We start from the raw sequence: 20,884 nt of genomic DNA, 5'->3' as shown, positions 1-20,884 counted from the left end.
GACGGGGCAGCAGTAAAGGCTGAAAGGGAACGTAGTAACTTGACTTAATGAAAACTGGTGGAAATGCATATTCTCTTGGTACCATCACAATAGGGAATAACATCTCTCATTGTATCACTTTAAATCTTTCTTAGCAGCAGCTGCTATGTGGAAGAATGAGGATACTGCATCTCTCATTTGGTGATTCTGAGTTTTGACCCAAATTAAGAAGCTCTAAATACAAAGTATGATTCACAATTGGTAGATCCAACATGTATAGCATGAGCTAGGTATGATTTAAAGCCTTGAAATGGTTAGGGAAATGGGGCTAGTGCTGACCAAGACATTGACCTATCAGGACTGCTGATCCCTCTCCCAAAATTTTCTTTAGGATGGAGAGAGAATTTTAAGAAACCAACTGAGTCATGGGGGAGCTGTTGGAACTGCTGTGTTGGGGGTGGGGGATGTATCTTTGTTCAGGGGCTGCAGACAGCCCAGCAAGACTATGAGAGGGAAGACAGGTGTAAGGGGGGTAGGCAGTAGTGGGAGCTGTTCTTACTTCTCCCATCCATTGCCTTGGGGAAAACAATGCCTGCCCCTGGCAGTTTAGACTTCTGGTCCAAGTGTGCTCATGAGCAAACTCTGGGCAGCAACACAACCTGTGTGCTTGTGAGGAGCTGGGAAAAAGGGTGGGTCTCCCTGATCTCCATTAGGCTCTTCTGTTCTCTGCCACTTCAGACCCCCACAGACATAGACACTACAGTTTCAAAACATTTCTTCCTAATGCTTCTCATTGGGGGAGCAAAGGGTGAGGACCTGACAGAGAAGAAGGTGCTTTGGGAGTGGGGAGTGACTGATTGAAGCCTAGATCTAGTTATCTATTATAGGCTTATGCACCCCTTGATCTGTCTTGGACTCGTACAACTAAGGGCTGGCCTTCCACTGTACCTGCCTGATACTCCAGAGGAAAATGAACTTATCGGGCAAAATAACAGGACATTTGAGGAAAACAACATGCTGAAAATAGGTTTTCAAAAAGAAGCAGAAACATTAAAACAGATGAAACAAAAATTTAAAATTAGTCAAAGTCATTGAAAGAGATGAGAAAGAAATTAAAAATATGAACCCCAAACAAGAAAACATAAAAAGAGCAGAAAATATGTGCAACAAATATAAAAGTTGAAAGACTACAATAGGTAGAACTAAGAATAGATACAGTTGAGTTATGAATTAATGAATTAGAAAACAAGATTGAGGAAATCTCTGAGAATTAGATATATACTAAATAGAAATGATACTATAATAGTCCCAAGCCCCAGATTTGGGAAACAACCCAAATGCCTATCAATAAAAGAATGGATAGATAAATTGCAATATATTTAAGCAATGAAATACTGTTCAACAATGAAAAATAAAATACTGAGAAATACAACATTATGTATAAAAATCAGAAACTGATCAAAAGCTTGATGTTAAAGTTTATACGTACTTCATTTATATGAGGTTCAATAACAGACAAAACTAATCTCTGGTGACAGAAGTCATAATAACGGTAACTTAGAGGTGGAGTATTGACCCAAAGGTACAAAGCAACCGTATGTCTTCTATACCTTGACTTATAATGTTCTATGCCTTGATTCAGGTTATGGTAACACAGGTGTATGCATATGTAAAATGTCTTTAAAATTGTGCATGTTATATGTACATTATTCAATAAGGTACTGAAAGAAAATTAACTAGATGATAGCAGCATGATGGACATTGGTAAGGGAAGGACAAAGGATGTAAGAAAATGCTACCTTGTTATTGAGGTGGGTTTTTTTTTTAAGAAAAGATGAAAAAAACAGACAAATTAAAAGAATAAATATGACAGAAACTTAAAAGCATATTAGTAAAAGTAAATGGACTAAACTTATAAATGAAAGATTAACTTGATTTTATGAGTTTAGTCCATTTACTAAACTTACTTGAAAGATAGAGTTTTAAAATCTAAATATATATTATTTACAAGGGTGAAATAAAAGAGTGAAAAAAAGTAACCCAAATAAAATTGGAAGTTACTGTCAACTGATACTAACATGAATAAAATTGACTTCAAGATTTTTTTGAAATGGAGATGAGAAAGACCACTATAATGATAAACTATTCAATTCACCAAGAAGATGTAACAATTTTAAACATGCATGCATCTCATAAAATAACCTCAAAGTATATGAAGGAAAAAGTGGTAGAAATACAAGGATAATTTGATAAACCTGCCATCACAGGGACTAGATTTCTGCACATGCTCATAGGTTAAGCAGGTAAAAACTCAGAAAGGATATAGAAAATCTAAATAATGCAATTGATAACCTTGATCTAATGGGTATATACAGAGTTCTGCAACCAAAATTTAAAGAAAACACATTTTTACTTTTTTCATATGAAGAATTTACAATTATCAGGTATTAGGCAACAGAGTCTCAATACATTCCAAAGAATAGGTCCATATAGGTGAAGAAGTCTTACCAGTATGTGATTAAGTTAACAATAAGATAGTATCTTCACATATTTGGAAATGTTTAAAAGACACACTTCTAAATAACCCAAAAGTTAAAGCAGAAACCACAATGGAAATTTACTGCATGATAATGAAAACACCGCACTTAAAGACCTGTGGGATGCAGTAAAAGTGAAAATTTTCTCCCTTTTTAAAATCTTTGTGGGAAATTTTTAGCTTTAAATGATATAAAAGAAGAAAGTCTCAAAATTAGTGAGCTACATTTTTGTCTATTTTAAGAAGTTTGAAAAATAATGAAAGACTAAACCTAAATTAAGTTTGAGAGATAATGAAAAAACAAGAGCTGAAGTCAATGAAATAGAACCAAAGACACAATGTAGGAAATCAACAAAGCAAACAAAAAAAAATCAGTTATTTGGAAAAAAGAGCAGTAATTAGACAAATTTCTGCCAAAAATGATCAACTAAAAAAGCAAAAAGGTACAAATAATACAATGAAGGTAAATGTGGACATACATACAGATAGAGATTAAAGAGATACTACTAGGATATTATCAACAATTCTATACTAGAATATTTGCAAGCATAAATGAAATGGATGAGTTCTTGGGAAAATATAATTTGCTACATATGGCCTCAAAAATAAACTTCAGTAGTCCTATAGCTATTAAAGAAATCAACGTCATGATTATAATTTTCCTATTAAAAACAAGACAGATTGTTTTTTGATATGGTTAGGCTTTGTGTGAATAGAGAGGGAGACTTACTTAGATTTTGTTTTCCAAAGATAGCCAGGACAGTATTTCCTATCCCACTTACTTTTCTTAAAAAGTGACTTTGATGCTTCCCCACTCTAGAGGTGGGGTCTGTAATTCTATGGCAAAGGTGATATGATATAACTTCCAAGGTTAGATGATAAAAGATGATGCAGCTTCCTACTGGTTCCCTTGGAACCAAGCCACCGTGTTGTGAGAAAGCCATGCAGCCACACGAGGAGGCCATGAGTTCTGCATGACAGTCATGGCTGAGTTTCAACCCCAGACATGAGTGAATGAGCCTTCAGATGACTCCAGCTCCCAGTCATTGAGTCACCCCAGCCTTTGCCTTCCCACTGAGGTCCCAGATGTCATGGTAAATTGAGAACCATTGCTGCTGGGCTTTTGCTCAATCATGGCCCACAAAATCATTGAGCATCATAAAATGATTGCTCTTTTACATCATTGAATGTCAATTCTTCCCAAACTGGTTGATAGATTTAACACAATTCTAGTCAAAATTTCAACAGGATATTACTATAGAGTTTTATGCAATTATTCTGAACATTATATGAAAGAATAAATATCTGAGAATAGCCAAGACATTTTAGAAGAGGAATTTTGAAGAGCAATGGTTTTAGAACAATATTAAGTTATGGTGATTAAAACAGTTTGATATTGGGGCAGGGATAAGCAAAACATGGAAATTTAATATATGACTAAAATGGTGTGCAATCAGTGAAGAAAGGAGAGACTGCTTGATCAATAGAGTGAGAAAAAGTATTATTCATGTGAGAAAAGATGAAATTGGATTCCTTCTTTACAACATATGCAAAAATCAATTCAAAACGATTAAGGACATATACGTCAAAAACAAAATATTAACACTCTTAGTAGAAAACTTATTTTAGACCATGGGCTAGGAAAGATTTTTTTCAACTAGAATTTAAAAAATGCATTGACTATAATAGACAAGATTGGCAAATTTCAATATATAAAAATTAGGAACATTGTTAATTGGAAAACACCCATAAAGAAATTTAAAAAGGTTAAGTTATGAACTGGATGAAAATATCTGCAATATATGTTACTGACAATGAGTTAATATCGACAACATATAAAGAACTTCTACAAATCAATAAGTGGAACATAACCCAATGGAAAAAATAGGAATCATGAGCAGGCATTTTCAAGAAAAGGAAACTCATCGACCAATAAGCATATAAAAAGGTCTTCAATGTAATTTTTATTTAGGAAAGTAAGAATTAGGAATTAAGACCACAGTGAGTTACCTTTACACTCAAATGATGACAAAAAGTTAAAAGTCTGATGGTAAAAATGTTGGAGAGCATATAAGTTCATGGGAGTTTTTATACATTCCCGGTGGAAATGGAAGTAGTTGCAACCACTTTGCAAAACAATTTGACATTATTTCTAGAGTTCAACATTAACATACACTATGATGTAGCAGTTTTAGTCCTTGGTATGCATCCCCAAAATATTCAAGAGAATATGAGCATCAAGAGTCATGTAAAAAAGTGTTAATAGCAGTATTCTTTACAGTAATGACCACCTGGAAACATCCCAAAAGCCCATCAATCGGATAGTTAATGAATAAGCAGTTTATATGATTCAGTTTACTCAGTGGAACATTATGCAGCAGTCAAAATGAATGAACAATAACAATTTTCAACAGTATGAATGGATTGTAATAGTAGAATCTTTCATTGTAAAAAAATCATGTAAGACCTTCCCTTTTAAATAATTAATTGTGCAGTGTGGTACTGTTAACTATAAGCATAATGTTCTACAGCAGATCTCTAGAATTTTATACCCATTGAATAGCAACTCCCCACTTCTCCCTCCCCCCAGACCCTAGCATCCAGCATTCTGCTTTTTTTCTATGTATTTAACTACTGTAGATACCTCATAAAAGTGTAATCATTCAGTATTTGTCCTTCTGTAACTGATTTATTTAACTTAGCATGATATCCTCAAGGTTCATTCATGTTGTTATATACAGTAGAATTTCCTTCCTTTTTGAAGCCAAATAATACTCCATTATGGTCACCCAGCCTGGAGTGCAGTAGTGTGATCTCAGCTCACTGCAACCTCGGCCTCCTGGGCTCAGGCAATCCTCCCACCTCAGCCTTCCAAGTAGCTGTGCCACCATGCGTGGCTAATTTTTGTATTTTTTGTGGAGACAGAGCTTCGTCCTGTTGCCGAGGCTGGTCTCAAACTCCTAAGCTCAAGCAATCTGCCTGCCTCCGCCTCCCAAAGTGCTGGGATTACAGGCATGAGCCACCACATCTGGTCCACATTTTCTTTATCCATTCATTTGTAGATGGACATTTAGATTGTTTCCACATCTTAGGTATTTTAAATAATGTTGCACTGAACATAAGAGTGCAAATATCTTAGAGATCCTAATTTCAATTCTTCTGGATAAACACCAGAAGTAAGATTGCTGGATCATATGATAATTCTATTTTAGTATTTTTTTGAGAAATCTCTGTACTGTTTTCTGTAGTAGCTGCATCATTATATATTCCCTCTAACAGTGCACAAGTGTTTCAATTTTTCCACACTTTCACCAGCACTATTTTTTTATAATGGTCATCCTAATGGAATGGTGATATTGTTTAATTAGCATTTTTGTGTTGATTAATGCTGCTTGATCACCTATTTCTGTTGGCCGTTTGTATGTCTTCTTTGAAGAAATGTCTATTCCAGTTTTTTGTCCATTTTTTAATTGGGTTTTTTGGTTCTTTCCTATTGCATTGTAGGAATTCCTTCTATATTTTGGATATAAACTCCTTAACAGATATATGGTTTGCAAATATTTTCTTCCATTCTGTAGGTTACCTTTTCACTGTTAGTTGTTTTTCCTTGCCATTCAGAAGCTTATCAGCTTGATGTAATTCCACTTATTATTATTATTAGTTCTTTGCTTTTGTTGCTTTGCTTTTGTTGTCATATCTGAGAAATCATTACCTAGACCAATGTCATGGAATTTTTCTCTTACGATTTTTTTCTAGAAGCATTACATTTTCATATCTTACCTTTAAATATTTATTCCAATTTCATTCTTTTACATATGGATATCCAGTTTTTCAGCACCATTTGTTGAAGGGACTAACTTTTCCCCATTGTGTATTCTTGGCACCATTTTGAATATTGGTTGACCAGATATGTATGGGTTTATTTCTGGTCTCTTTATTCTGCTCCATTGATCTATATGTCTGTTTTTATGGATTCTGTAACATTATAATACATCTATTTTGAAACCAGTAAGTTTAGTGCCTCCAGCTTTGTACTTCTTTACCAAGGTTGCTTTGAATATTCAGGACCTTTGTGGGTTCCATATGAATTTTAGGATTTTTTTTTTCTGTAAAAAAAAAATGCCATGGGAATATTGAGGGGGATAGCATTGAATCTGTAGATTGCTTTGGATAATATGGAAATTTTCACTAATTAAGTCTTCCAATTCATGAACACTGTATATTTTCCCATTTATTTCTATCTTCTTTAGTTTCTTTCATTAATGTTTTGTAGTTTTAGTATATAAATATTTTACCTCCTTGGTTAAGTTTATTTCTAAGTGTTTTATTACTTTTGTTGCTATTGTAAATGGGGTTGTTTCCTTGATTTCTTCTTTAGATGGTTTATTGCTAGTGTATAGAAACACTACTAATTTTCATGTGTTTGTTTTGTATCCTGCAACTGGATTAAATTCATTTATTAGTTCTAACGTTTTTGTGTGTGTGGAGTCTTTAGGATTCTCTACGTATAAGATTATGTAGTCTGCAGAGACAATTTTACTTCTTCCTTTCTAATTTGAATGCCTTTTATTTCTTTTTCATACCTAATTTCTCTAGTCAGGACTTCAAGTACTGTGTTGAATAGAAGTACTGAGAGTGGGCATTCTTCTTGTTCCTCATCTTAGAAAAAAAAGCTTTCAGGCCAGACGCGGTGGCTCATGCTTGTAATCCCAGCACTTTGGGAGGCTGAAGCGGGTGGATCACCCGAGGTCAGAAGTTTGAGACCAGCCTGGCCAACATGGCGAAACCCTGTCTCTACTAAAAATACAAAAATTAGCCAGGCATCGTGGCACATACCTGTAATCCCAGCTACTCAGGAGGCCGAGGCAGAAGAACTGCTTGAACCTGGGAGGTGGAGGTTGCAGTGAGCCAAGATCATGCCATTGCACTCCAGCCTAGGCAACAGAGTGAAACTCCATCTCAAAAAGTAAAGACAAAAAAAAAGCTTTCAGTTTTTCACTGTTGAGTATGATGTTAGCTGTGGATTTGTCACGCATGACCTTTATTATGTAAAGGTAAGTTCCCTCTGTGCCTAGGTTGTTGAGATTGTTTTTATCAGAAATAGTGTTGAATTTATCCAATCCTTTTTCTATGTCTATTGAGATATTTGTGTGATTTTCATTATTCATTCTATTAATCACATTAATTGATTTACCTGCATTAAACCATCCTTACATCCCAGGGTAAATCCCACTTTGTTGTGGTGTATGGTCCTTTTATTATGCTGTTGAACTTGGTTTGCAAGTTTTTTTTCTTTTTTTCTTTTTTGAGGATTTTTGCATCTATGCTTATCAGGGATATTGAACTATAGTTTTCTTTTCTTGTATATCTTTGTCTGGCTTTGGTATCAGGGTAATGCTGGCCCTAGAAAATAGGTTTGAAAATGTTCCCTCTTCCTTTACTTTGTTTTCTGGAAGCATTTATGAAATATTGAAATTAATTCTTTAAATGTTTGGTAGAATTCACCAGTGAAGTCTTCTGGTCCTGAGCTTTCTCTGGAGGTTTTTGGTTGCTAGTTCAATTTCCCTATTGGCTATAGATATGTTCAGATTTTCTATTCCTTCATGACTCTGATTATAATGTGTCTCTGTGTAGACTTCTTTGGGTCATCCTATTTGGAGACATTTGAACTCCTTGAATCTGGCTGTTTATTTCCTTCTTCAGATTTCGGAAGTTTTCAGTCATTATTTCTTAAAGTAAGCTTTCTGCCATTTTTCTCTCTGTCCTTATGAGGTGCCATTGCAATGTACCATGTATATTATAGTATGTACCATTGGTCCCCTTAAGTTTTTACTTTTTTTATTCTTTTTGTTTTTGCTCTTCTAACTGAATAATTTCAAATGACCCATTTTCAGGTGTGCTGACTCTTTTCCTCTGCTACATCAAGTCTGGTGTTGAAGGCCTCTGGTGATTTTTTTTCTTCATTTATTGTATTCTTCAGCTCCAAAATTTTAGGATTTTTTTCTTCAATTTTCTATCTTGTTGAAATACTTATTTTGTTCATGCACCATTTTTCTAAGCTACTTGAGTATATATATGATGATAATTATGAATTCTTTGTCAGGTAATCATATTAAGTGATTTCCCTGTGTTAAACTATCCTTGCATCCCAGAGATAAATCTCACTTGTTCATGGTGTATGGTCCTTCATTTCTGTATTCACCTTCATTTCTGAAGATTTACTTTGTGCCTTTGTTTGGGCCATGATTTCCTGTTCCTTTGTGTTTCTTAACCCTTTATATTAGGGTCTGTGTATTGGAAAAATCAGCTGCCTCTCCCAGTCTTTACAGCCTGGCTTTGTATAGGTGATGACCTTCACCAGTCAGCCTTGCTAGTGATTCTGTGGTCCTCTTAAATCTTTTCTATGGGTATGACTTCCTTGGACTTTTGTATATAGATCATAAGTAGAAGGATTTCCCAGTTTCTTTTTTTAGAAGTTCATAATCTCTTTTCTGTCTGCTGCCTGTCTGCTGTACTGCAGTCCTCTGAAGCACTAGCATACTACCCAGCTCTTTTTTTTGTTGTTTATCTCAGAAGCCCTCAGATATCTAAAGTTTGCCAAGTCTCATCAGTGCTCTGAGCCAGGATAAACAGAAGCTAGTCCCTCAAACAGCCTTCCAAAAAGTCTGAACATTGGAAGTATGTTTCAGTCTTCTCTTTCCATCCTAAGGGAGAAGCCAGGGGCTGTGTGTTTCCATGATCTTGCCTTGCTGAGTGCTATGGTTTCAATGTACGTGGCCCTCCAAAATTCATATGATGAAGCCTCATCAACCAAGGTGATGGATTTAGAAGAGGAAGACTTTAGGAGGTTATTAGGTCACAAGAGCTCTGCCCTCATGGATGGGATTAATGCCCATATAAAAGAGGCTTCAGAGAGCATTTGTCCCTTTTCCCCCTTCTGCCATGTTAGGACGCAGCAACAAGACACCATTTTTGAAGCAGAGAGAGCAGGCCCTCACCAGACACTGAATCTGCTGGCACCCAGTCTAAGGCATTTTGTTGTAACAGCCTGAATGAACTTAGAAATTGGTACTGAGAAGTAGGGTGTGGCTATAACAGATATCCAAAAATGTGGAGGCAATTTTGAAACTGGGTAATGGGTGGAAGCTGGAGCAGACTAGAAAAAGCCCATATTGCCATGAGTGGACCATAGAGGGGGATTCTGGAGGGAATTCAGAAAAGGAGAGCTGCAGGAAGAGTCTCAGTCTTCTTGGAGATTAAGTGGTTGTGATCAGAATATAGGTAAAAATGTGAACAGTAAAGGTGTTTGTTTATTTATTTATTTGAGACAGGGTCTCACTCTGTCACCCAGGTTGGAGTGCATTGGTGAGATTACAGCTGACTAATCTTGAATTCCTGGGCTTAAGTGATCTTCCTGCCTCAGCCTTCCAAGCAGCTGGGTCTATATATGCTAATTTAAAAAGTTTTTTGTAGAGATGAAGGCTCACCTTGTTGCCCAGGCTGGTCTGGAACTCCTGGTCTCAAGCAATTGTCCCGCCTTGGCCTCCCAAAGTGCTGGGATTACAAGCATGAGCCACCATGCTCAGTCAAGTACAGGTGCTTCTGATGAGGTCTTAGACCGAAATGAGGGATATGTTAATGGAAACTGGTGGGAAGGCCATCCTTGTTACAAAGTGGCAAAGAGCTTGCCTGAATTGTTTCTGTGTCCCAGTACTTTGTGAAAGGCAGAACTGAAAAGAAATGAACTAGGATATCTGACTGAAGAAATCTCTAAGCAAAGTATTGAGAGTGTGGCATGGCTTTTTTGACTATAGTAAAATGTAAGAAGAGAGAAATGAATTAAAGATGGAATTTCTAATTAAAAAGGAAGCAGAACTTAAGAGTTGAAAAATTCTCAGCCTGGCCAACTTGTAAAGAATAAAAAGACATGTTCTGTAGAGAATTGAAGTTCTGTCCAGGGGGTGTGGCCCAGTGACTGTCAGGAGATTAGGATGGATAGAAAGGAGCCAGATGCTATTCATCAGGACAATGAAAGGATGACCCCAAAAGCATTCTGGAGATCATGGCCACTCCCATCACAGGCCAGAGTGCCATGACCTTGAGAGCAGAATGGTTTCAAGGGAAGTGCCCAGGTACCTTTGGGACCTCAGGCTCACTGCCTAGAGTCACCTCAAGTCTCTGCTCCATGCATTCCAGCACAGAGCTCCTTAGCTCCCTGCTGTGGTCAAGTGGGCCCAGGTACAGCTTGGGCCACCACTCTGGAGGGTGTAAGTGATAAACCTTGGCAACATCCACATGGTGCTGACTCTGTAGGCACACAGAGTACACAAGGTGTGGAGACATGGCTTTCTAGCTCTCAAAAGTTACCTCAGAGAACCTCAGGGCACACAAGAAGAACTGCCACAGGCATGCACAGCCACAGAGATCCCCCTATTAGGGCAATGGCCAGCAGAGCCATGGGGTTGGGGCTGCCCCTGAGACTCCAGAACTGTAGCACCACCAGCAGACGACTCCAGCCTGGGAGAGCTATAGGCATGCAACTGCAATGTGTGAAAGCTGCCGCATGGGCTGCTCCTAGCAAAGTAGTGGGAGTGGGAGTGGGAGTGGGGCTGCCCAGGCCTGGGGGCCCAACCCTTGCCCCAGTATGTCTGGAAGGCAGAACACTGAGTCAAAATTGTTCTGAAGCCTTAAGATTTAGTGTTGGTTTGGCCCTGTTGGGTTTTGGACTTAATTTGGTGCCAGTTACCCCTTTCTTCCTTTTTATTTCTTGCTTTTGGAATGAGAATATCTCTCCTACATCTGTCCCACCATTGTATTTTGGAAATGTAACTTGTTTAGTTCCACAGTCTTACGACTTAAGAGGAATTTGCCTCAGAATAAATGGTATATTGGCTGGGCACGGTGGCTTACACCTATAATCCCAGCTACTCGGGAGGCTGAGGCAGTAGAATTGCTTGAACCCAGAGGCGGGGGTTGCAGTGAGCCGAGATCACACCACTGCATTCCAGCCTGGTCGACAGAGCAAGACTCCATCTCAAAAAAATAATAAATATAATAAAAAAATAAATTGTACGTAGGGTGTCAACCGTTATCTGATTTAAACAATATTTAGATGAGACTTCAGACTTTTTAAGTGCTAGAACAAGTTAAGGCTTTGGGGGCTTTTGTGATAAAATGAACACATTTTTTTGTCCTTCGTGAGAAGGACATGAATTTTGGGGAGCCAGAGGTGGAGTGCTATCGTTTCAATATATGTGGCCTTCCAAAATTCACATGTTGGAACCTAATGCCCAATGTGACAGTGTTAAGAAGTGAGGCCTTTTGAGAAGTGATGAAGGCGTTACGGCTTGTTATGAATGGATTGCTGCTCTTATAAATGAGGTTGAAGGGAGTGCCTGGTGCGTTTTGCCCTCCTGGCTTCTGCCATGTAAGGACCCAGCAACAAAGACAGAGTTCTCGGAAGCAACACACGAGCCTCACCAGACACTGGATCTGCCAGTTCCTTCATCTTGGACTTCACAGCCTCCAGAAATGTGAGAAATAAATTTTTGTGTTAGTATAAATTCCGCAGTCTAAGGTATTTTGTTGGAACAATACAGGTGAACAGAAACACTGAGCACAGGTGAGGGGCTCTGGCAGCGAGTGTGTGCTAGTCCAGATGGTGGCTTTGTTCTCAGCAGCCCCAGGTGTCTAGAATATGCCAAACCTGTCCCTCCTCCAGGACAGGTGATGCAGAGCCAGTCCTCCAGGCAGCCCCGGAAAGTCCAGAACATCGGACACTTGCTGCAGCTCTGTCCCACCCCAGGGAGAACTCAGGATTTGGGGGTTCTCCCTCTCGTTCAGTGCTGGGCTGCTGAAAGTATGACTGGTGAGTGCATACTAGTGTCAACTATGTCCTTTATTCTCAGTGGCTCCCAACCTAGGGCAGTTTCTGTCAACTCTCAGATTCAGGCAAGACAGAAATCAGTCCCTTGGGAAGCCCCCCAGAATGTCAGAACATGGGACATATGGTCAAGTCCCCTCCTTCCCTCCCCTGGGAGAAGTTATGACCTGGGGTTTCCTCCCAATCATGTGAGAGGTGCCAGAGAAAGGATTATGGAGCGAGGGTGCCACCAATTTTTCTGCTGGCTTCAAGACCGCTGGTTTCACGCTTGCTCAGGGTACAGGAGCCTCTCAAGTAGACTCTGCCGCCCAGCACAGAACAAGACGGGGAACCCCGTCTTGTTTATTTCTCACATTTCTGGAATTCTCAAATTCATCCATGCATAGTTGTTGCATCTTGTGGGGGAGTGGGGAGGAAAGGAGGTCTAGGGCTTCCTATTCTGCCATCTCATTCCCATCACTGTTAGTAGTAGAATATTCAATGAAGAAAAATGTGTCTTAAATATTTATATATTCTTTTCATAGAGGTGAAAGCTAAAACAATAACAACAACAACAACAACAATTTCACCACACATATGTGCACAAAAACTACATAAAAAGGCAAATCAAGAGGGCGATGGTGACTTTAGCAGGGGAATAGCAGTGGGATGTTTTGACATGGGGAGAACGCAAGTAAATGTAGGTCGCACCAAGATCCTGGTTTTTGTTTAGGGTGACGGGTTCAGGGTACTTATTATACTACTTTCAGTAATCAATTAAGTAATTAATTAAAAAAACCGACACTGTATGAATCAGTGATGGAAATATGTCCTCACTTAAGACTTGTGAGTAAACCATATCTGTACACCTGAGGAACAGAGAAAAAATACAACTCAGTAAAGTTGCTGTTAGAAAATAGTACCAATTTATATTCCAAAGTTTCTTCTAATTGCTGCCTAATTATGCCATGCAGGGAGGTATTGAAATATGCATATGAGAATTAGAGGTAAATTTTGGTGAGCCATTGTTACGATGGACAATAGAACTGCTATGTAGGTAGGGTGAATAGGAAGCCAGGGGGCATACAGGTTTGTAGGAAGAACTTGCAATATTAACCTTTCGAAAATTCCAGGCCAGTAAGACTGAATAGCATTCTAACCTCCAACAACAAGGTGTCTGCAGAACGCCTTTTGTTTAGATTGTCTCAGCACCCTTTTGTATAAACAATTCCTTCTCTCTCCTCCCATAGTAATTCCAGTGGCTACAGGGGTGGGCCTGTGACCCAAATGTGCTGATCATGTGCCCCATCCCCTTGTCTGCAGGAGCTGCTCAGTCTCTAGGTGAGAGTGGATATGTGTGTACTAACAGTGGAAGTTTCTCTTTTCCTTTTGCATTGCGAACTATAAAAGTAGTCACTCGTACTTTTTATTTCGTTGATTTTGTAGTTTTTTTATTTCATTGATTTTGTAGAATCCCTTCAGTTTACCTTTTCAAGCTATATAATGGTGTAGTAATGGGTTTGAAAAAGTTCACATGTCACAAATTCACAGAACAAACCTTGATAATATATACTGATAGGGCCTGCAAGTCCCTTCAGCATACTGCTTGACTGAACACTGCCCAGTTCGTTATTCCAGTTACATATGAATAGCACAGGAATAAAGTACTGTTTCATGCAGAACACAGAAAGAAACTGAGAAATAATTTGGTTGAATGTGTACACCAAACCACCATGACACGCAATTTATCTATAGAACAACCTGCACACGTACACCCATCTCACTTCCTGGAACAACTGAATTATGAATCATTATTCTACAGCTGGATCAGAGTTAAAGGTCTGTCTCCTGCCTACTTAGAGCTAAGGGCATAGATCAAGTCAATGCAAGTATTCAATTAAAAAGAAAATGACTGCAGATCTGTTTTTATTTAATACTTAGAATTGTAGGTTCTAGGTGCTCTGAAACAGCCACTAATTTCATTCCCTTGGCTTACCTATTCCCTTGGATATAGGTAACACATTTCATATATTTGAATTTAGTGTGTGTGTGTGTGTGTCTGTCTGTCTGTCTGTCTTGTGGCGCTTTAATATTATTCTGGCATTTTAGAATGGATAAATTTCTATAATTTACTCTCCAGATCTTATTTAGCACACCTGGTTGATACTCTGTCTTATAGAAGAACAATATTATTATTTCTTGTTCATTGTAGAATGATAGCTAAATTGAAACATTTCTGACAAGATGTGATGTTTCACTTTTACTTCTATTCAGCTATGAACTAGTTCTCATTTCTGAGAACCTGAACCCACTGTAAAACCTGTCTTCTGAACTTTCAAGGACCCCTTAGAAATTTGAGGTTTACGATCTGGTTTGTGTTATATTTGGTTTAGTTTTATTGTAAATTTCTTCAGTTCTTTTTCCTGTATGTGCTTTCCCCAGGAAGTCGCATTACCTCTTTTGACTTTAGTTATTACTTCTATTGGGAAGATTCCAGATTTACTTGGAAACAGTTTGTCTAATTCCTCACTGCTTTTTCCCGCTATCCATCTGCCTCCTCCATGACTGACTTCTCAAGCCCTTTTAGATCTAAATAATCCCCTCCCCGCAGAAGGATTTCAGTTTCCTCCACATGCCATGCAATAACTTTAAGAATTATCCAGGTGTTAGCATTTTCTTTTATCCCTGAAAGTACAGTTTGCTCAAATTGACACAGCAGCAACCACACAACCACAGTTCCTGACAAAGAGCCACAGCAGGAGGTATAGGGACTGCAACAGATCACTCAATGAAATTTGAAGGAATTTTTGGATCTTCTTGTCACAGATATTTTAAAAGAAGTTATGGGAATTAAGGAACAATGAAGAGATAAATGATTGAGCTGGAAAAAAGAATAAAATATACCACTAGAAGTTCATGTTTTTCCCCTGTTCTGAAATGTTTCCAAATCTTAAATGGGCAACAGTTTTGCTCTCATATCTGCTGACCTTATGAAAACTATAGCATAATTGAATATGCCTGGCAATGCGTAGCTCCTGGGATACTGTCAATAATGGTTCCTTCTTCACGTTCAACCCCACTTCCTCTTCAAAGGTCTCAGATTAATTAGTCTCAGAAAATGAATTCAACCTTATCCTGTGGAAGTAAAAGGAGCCTCAGTACCCAATTATGTAATCAAATATAGGATGCTATTAATATACTTGGAGCTCTGCAAGATAAAGATAAAATCTTATCTACATAACCCACATGGAACTGGTGTCGGCTCTTATCTTTCACCTACTGATAATACAAGAGAGAAGAGTGACATTCTATCTAATACCAAATGTACTTAAATAATGAGGCCAGATCATCTAAATCCAGCTTCTCCTCAATCAATCCACCAAACAAAGATGGATGGATAAGAGAGAGATTTTTACCAGACTCCAGTCCAGGGTGCCTGAGACCACTTGGCAGAGACACCATTCATTGTATGCCATGTGCATCATAGGGAAGCCCATGATCCTTTGTCGTCTGCAGGGAATCACACCCTTCCAGCTATGGTACATTACTACAAATCCAAGTTGAGATATTTTCAGGAGGGATCAAGAGCATGGTGCATTGTGTGAGGACGCCATGGCCCAAACGAGGATTTTTGATGTTTGAGAAGAGAAGAGGTGGTGTTTGGCTAAAGAAATTGTTCAGGAAAGAAATGATCAGCATTTATATAGCCATAATGATGTCAACACTGATAATCAGTATTTTAAAAATCACAATTAACATGTATTGGGAAGATGGGGGGAGGAGGAAGTGAATGTAGATGTGTGTAAAAGGAAACACCTCATCTATTGTGAATTACCAATCAAATATTTTTTGAACAAAGTAAAACCTTCCCCAAGAGTATAAGATGAGGGTCAAACAGTTTTAGGAGAAAATGCCTTTTTTATTTCAAAACAATCAGGAAATCAGCATTTTGTCTTGCTCTCAGTTTGCATAAGTTTTTATTTGGTCTGTGAAAGAGAAATAATATACTGAAGGAAGGCAAGCAATAATGCATAAAATAGATAAATCCAGAAGTAACAGAATGAGCATATTATTTAGAAACATGACGTAAGAAAAACAGCCAAAGGATTTGATAGTTGTTGTTTCTAAGGAGCAGAAATGCAAGGCAGAGAGGTGCAGAGTGGAGTAAGGTTCTGAAATGCCGTTATGGCTGCATTATTCTAGGAGGTTCTAGGAATGAGTTTCAGCACGATTGTGGACAAAAAGCCTCTCAGCTCATATACATACACAAGGCTTTACACCCTTCGGTCAAGACCACAGCCACAACAAAGTTAGGCTTTTTGATGCTTGCAACAGCAATGGAGAGTGCGTGCGCACACACACACGCGCACACACGCACACACACACACTCTCGATGGCAAAGGGTGGGGCAGCACCTGGCCTGGTTGTGAGGATTTAACTTGTGTTAGGAGATAGTGGGGTGCTGAGGAGGTGAGGAGTTTGTTCTGGATCAGGTGTGGTGTGAGAGGAGGTAGGGAAATAGAGTGACGCTAAAGCTGCAGCTTGAGCAGAAGCAGCTGTCACTCAGGTTATCTGGGAGAGGGCAGTGTTTGGTGATGGCTGTAGCACAAGGACTTTGTTTTTGTCTGTGCCCACAAAGGATTACACTGTGGTCTTGTATTTCCCCATGCCAGATTGTAATCAGAATTTCCCCAAGGAGCCCTGGCTTGGTTAGTGGGAGATGGCATCTACCAACTAAGTTATGGGAAGTAGGTAGGTGTGGGTGTTGCTACTGGGCTATGCTACTTCTAGACCCTTTTAGTGGAACTAGAACCAGAACTAGAAATACATTTTTAAAATTCATACGTTTCCACCGATAACTTCAGTTTCAGTCCAGTAACTCAGAGTTCTTCTCCCTTCCCCACTGCATATTTGTATCTCTTACCCATAGTGAGAACCCTGGTTCCTTGTAATACCAGAGTCAAATGTATCTACTCATTTCCTCTGTCATATGCAATTTGAACAAAGTGCTTTCAGAATTACTACATGAGTGCTATTACCAAGGACAAGCAGATACAACTTTAGTTCTGTGATGGTTAATACTGACTGTCAACCTGATTGGATTGAAGGATGCGAAGTAGCCATCCTGGGTGTGTCTGTGAGGGTGTTGCCAAAGGAGATCAACATTTGAGTCAGTGGCTGGGGAAGGCAGACCCACCCTTAATCTGGTGGGCACAGTCTAATCAGCTGCCAGCAAATATAAAGCAAGTGGAAAAACGTGAAAAAGAGAGACAGGCCTAGCATCCCAGCCTACATCTTTCTCCCGTGTTGGATGCTTCCTGCCCTTGAACATCGGACTCCAAGTTCTTCAGTCTTGAGACTCAGACTGGCTCTCCTTGCTCCTCAAGCTTGCGGATGGCCTATTGTGGGACCTTGTGATCATGTAAGTAAATACTTAATAAACTCCCATATATATACACACACACACACATACATTATATATACACACACATAGGCATTATATATACACCTATATACATTATATATAATAGGATATATATTATATAGGAATATTATATATTATATATATATATAAAAAATGCTAAGTACTTCTAATAGTGTGGAAAACACTGATAGTCTTTGGTGTGAACTGTTTAGAGAATTATGCAAAATAAATGCATTTGACATGACACTCCTGCTTCACTGCTCATGAGAGGCAAGGAGTTTAGTGACTCTATACGTAATATCTTTGACCATATGTGGGGAACCAAGGAACATAATGAAGCTGGTTGGTTGCTCCTCAGTTCAGTGGACAAAGTGATGAGAGAAAATGATGAACTCAGGGATTCTGTCTTCTGGCTTCAGAAGCAGATACTGAGCCGCAAATCTGCTAAGATTATCCTGAGCTGAAATTATGGTAAAACAGACACAAACTTTTATCATGTGAGTGGCTGACCTGCAATGGAAGGTGCATGCACAGCCTCCCCAGGTGTCTACGGTTAAAGTGAAGGCCTTGATTGGGAAAGAATGGGACCCTGCAACTTGGAATGGGGATGTGTGGGAGAACCCTGACTTTGTAAACTCTGATGAACCATTTTTGCCAGAAGGAACAGCTTCCCCATCCCCAGTAGTGGCAACACCTTCTCCCCTACCATGCTGCCATCAGCCTTTCCACCTTTGTCTGAGGAGATAAACCCTTCACTGCCTGAGGCAACAGTGACGGCCTCCCCTGAAGCAGTTGCCAGGCAAAATAATGTTGATTCTCCTCAGGTGCCACCCCCAACACCCCTGTTTGCTTCTAGACCTATAACTAAACTAAACTCCTCGCAGGCCCCTAGAGGTGAGGTTGAGAGTGTAATCCATAAGCAGGTGTGCTACACTCGATAAGAACTCCTTGAGATTTCTAATCTATATAAACAGAAATCTGGAGAACAGGCATGGGAATGGATATTAAGGGTATGGGATAATGGTGGGAGGAACATGGTGTTGGATCAGGCTGAATTTATTGATTTGGGTCCACTAAGTAGGGACTCTGCATTTAATGTTGCAGCTCAGGGAGTTTAAAAAGGTTCTAATAGTTTATTTGCTTGGTTAGCTGAAATATGGATTAAAAGATGGCCCACTGTGGGTAAGCTGGAAATGCCTGATCTCCCTTAATGTAGAGGAAGGGATCCAAAGGCTTAGGGAGATCGGGATGGTGGAGTGGATTAGTCATTTTAGTTTTACTCATCCCAGCTAGGAGGGTCCAGAAGATATACCCTTGACCAATGCCTTGCAACATAGATTTTTGAGTGCAGCACCTTCATCTTTGAAGAGCCCTGAAATTGCTCTTCTCTGTATGTCAGATCTAACAGTGGGAACCACAGTCACTCAACTAGAAAATTTAAATACAATGGGAATAATTGGATCCTGAGGTGGCAGGGGCCAAGTGGCAGCACTCAACCATCAAAGGCAAGGCAGGCATAGATACTATAAGGGACAGCAGAGACAAAGCAGCAATCAGAATAGTCTGACTTGTGTAGAGCTCTGGCATTGGCTAATTAATCACAATGTTCCTAGAAGTAAAATGGGTAGGAAGCCTACTGCATTTCTACTTAATCTATATAGGAAGAAAACTTCTAGGTTGAGTGGACAAAAGACTAATTTGAATTATAAAAACAGAAAATCGTGGCCCCTCAGTCAGTTTCCAGACTTGAGCCAGTTTACACACCCAGAACCCCTTGAATGAAGGGAAGCTGGGTGCTCTTGAGGAAGGACCCCACTATATTACCAGAAATTTATGCAGTGACTCTTTCTCCCATCCTTCTCCAAGTTTTAGCTCAGGTCTGACTTAACAGTGGGTCCAGTGGGCCCCCAGACTCATCCTGTGGTCATTTGCATAATTGGCATAGACATACTTAGCAGCTGGCAGAATCCCTGCATTGGCTCCCTGACTGATAGGGGGAGGGCTACTATGGTGGGAAAGGCCCAATGGAAGCCATTTGACTCCCTACCTAGAAAAACAGTAAATAAAAAACAATATCGCATTCCTGGAGGGATTGTGGAGATTAGTGCCACCATCAAGGACTTGAAACATGCAGGGGTGGTGATTCCCACCACATGCCCATTCAACTCTTCCATTTGGCCTGTGCAGAAGAAAGATGGATCTTGGAGAATGACAGTGAATTATCGTAAGGTTAACCAAGTGGGGACTCCAATTGCAGCTCCTGTGCTGGATGTGGTTTCATTGCTTGAGCAAATTAACACATCTCGTGGTACCTGGTATGCAGCCATTGACTTGGCAAATGCCTTTTTCTCCATTCCTGTCCACCAGAAGCAATTTGCCCTCAGCTGGCAAGGCCAGCAATATACCTTTACTGTCCTACCTCAGGGGTATGCCACCTCTCTGGCTTTGTGTCATAATCTCATTCAGAGAGACGTTGATCACTTTTTGCTTCCACAAGATATCACATTGGTCCATTACATTGATGACATTATGCTGACTAGATCCAGTGAGCAAGAAGTGGCAAACACACTAGACTTATTGGTGAGATATTTGTGTGCCACAGGATTGGAAATAAATCCGACTAAAATTCAGGGATCTTCTACCTCAGTAAAATTTCTAGCAGTTCAGTGGTGTGGGGCCTGTCGATATATTCCTTCTAAGGTGAAGGATAAGTTGCTGCCTTTGGCCCCTCCTACAACCAGGAAGAAGCCACAATGCCTAGTGGGCCTATGTGGATTTTGGAGGCAACACATTCCTCATTTGGGTGTGTTACTCAGGCCCATTTGTCAAGTGACCCGAAAGGCTGCCAGTTTTAAGTAGGGTCCAGAACAGGAGAAGGCTCTGCAACAAGTCCAGGTTGCTGTGCAAGCTGCTGTTCCACGTGGCCCATATGACTCAGCAGATCCAATGGTGCTTGAAGTGGCAGTGGCAGATAAGGATACTGTTTGGAGCCTTTGGCAGGCCACCATAGGTGAATCACAGTGGAGGCCTCTAGGATTTTGGAGCAAGGCCCTGCCATCTTCTGCAGATAACTAGTCTCCTT

The 20,884-nt window shown here is 39.6% G+C and overlaps 1 protein-coding gene across 1 annotated transcript in view; it reads left to right on the top strand.

The window, feature by feature from the left end:
* The first annotated feature begins 17,421 nt into the window (after positions 1-17,421).
* CD226 (CD226 molecule) overlaps positions 17,422-20,884 on the top strand; it is a 118,742-nt gene continuing 115,279 nt past the window's right edge. Inside the window, exon 1 of the mRNA XM_055368328.2 lies at positions 17,422-17,799. Coding sequence (XP_055224303.1) covers positions 17,689-17,799 — 111 coding nt within the window. The 5' untranslated portion in view covers positions 17,422-17,688. The remainder of the gene's footprint in view (positions 17,800-20,884) is intronic.

Source organism: Gorilla gorilla, chromosome 17, assembly GCF_029281585.2.
Source record: "Gorilla gorilla gorilla isolate KB3781 chromosome 17, NHGRI_mGorGor1-v2.1_pri, whole genome shotgun sequence".
NCBI classification, from domain to species: Eukaryota; Metazoa; Chordata; class Mammalia; order Primates; family Hominidae; genus Gorilla; species Gorilla gorilla.
Note: the sequence above shows the minus strand (reverse complement) of the source record. Positions and strands in the feature narration are given on the sequence as shown.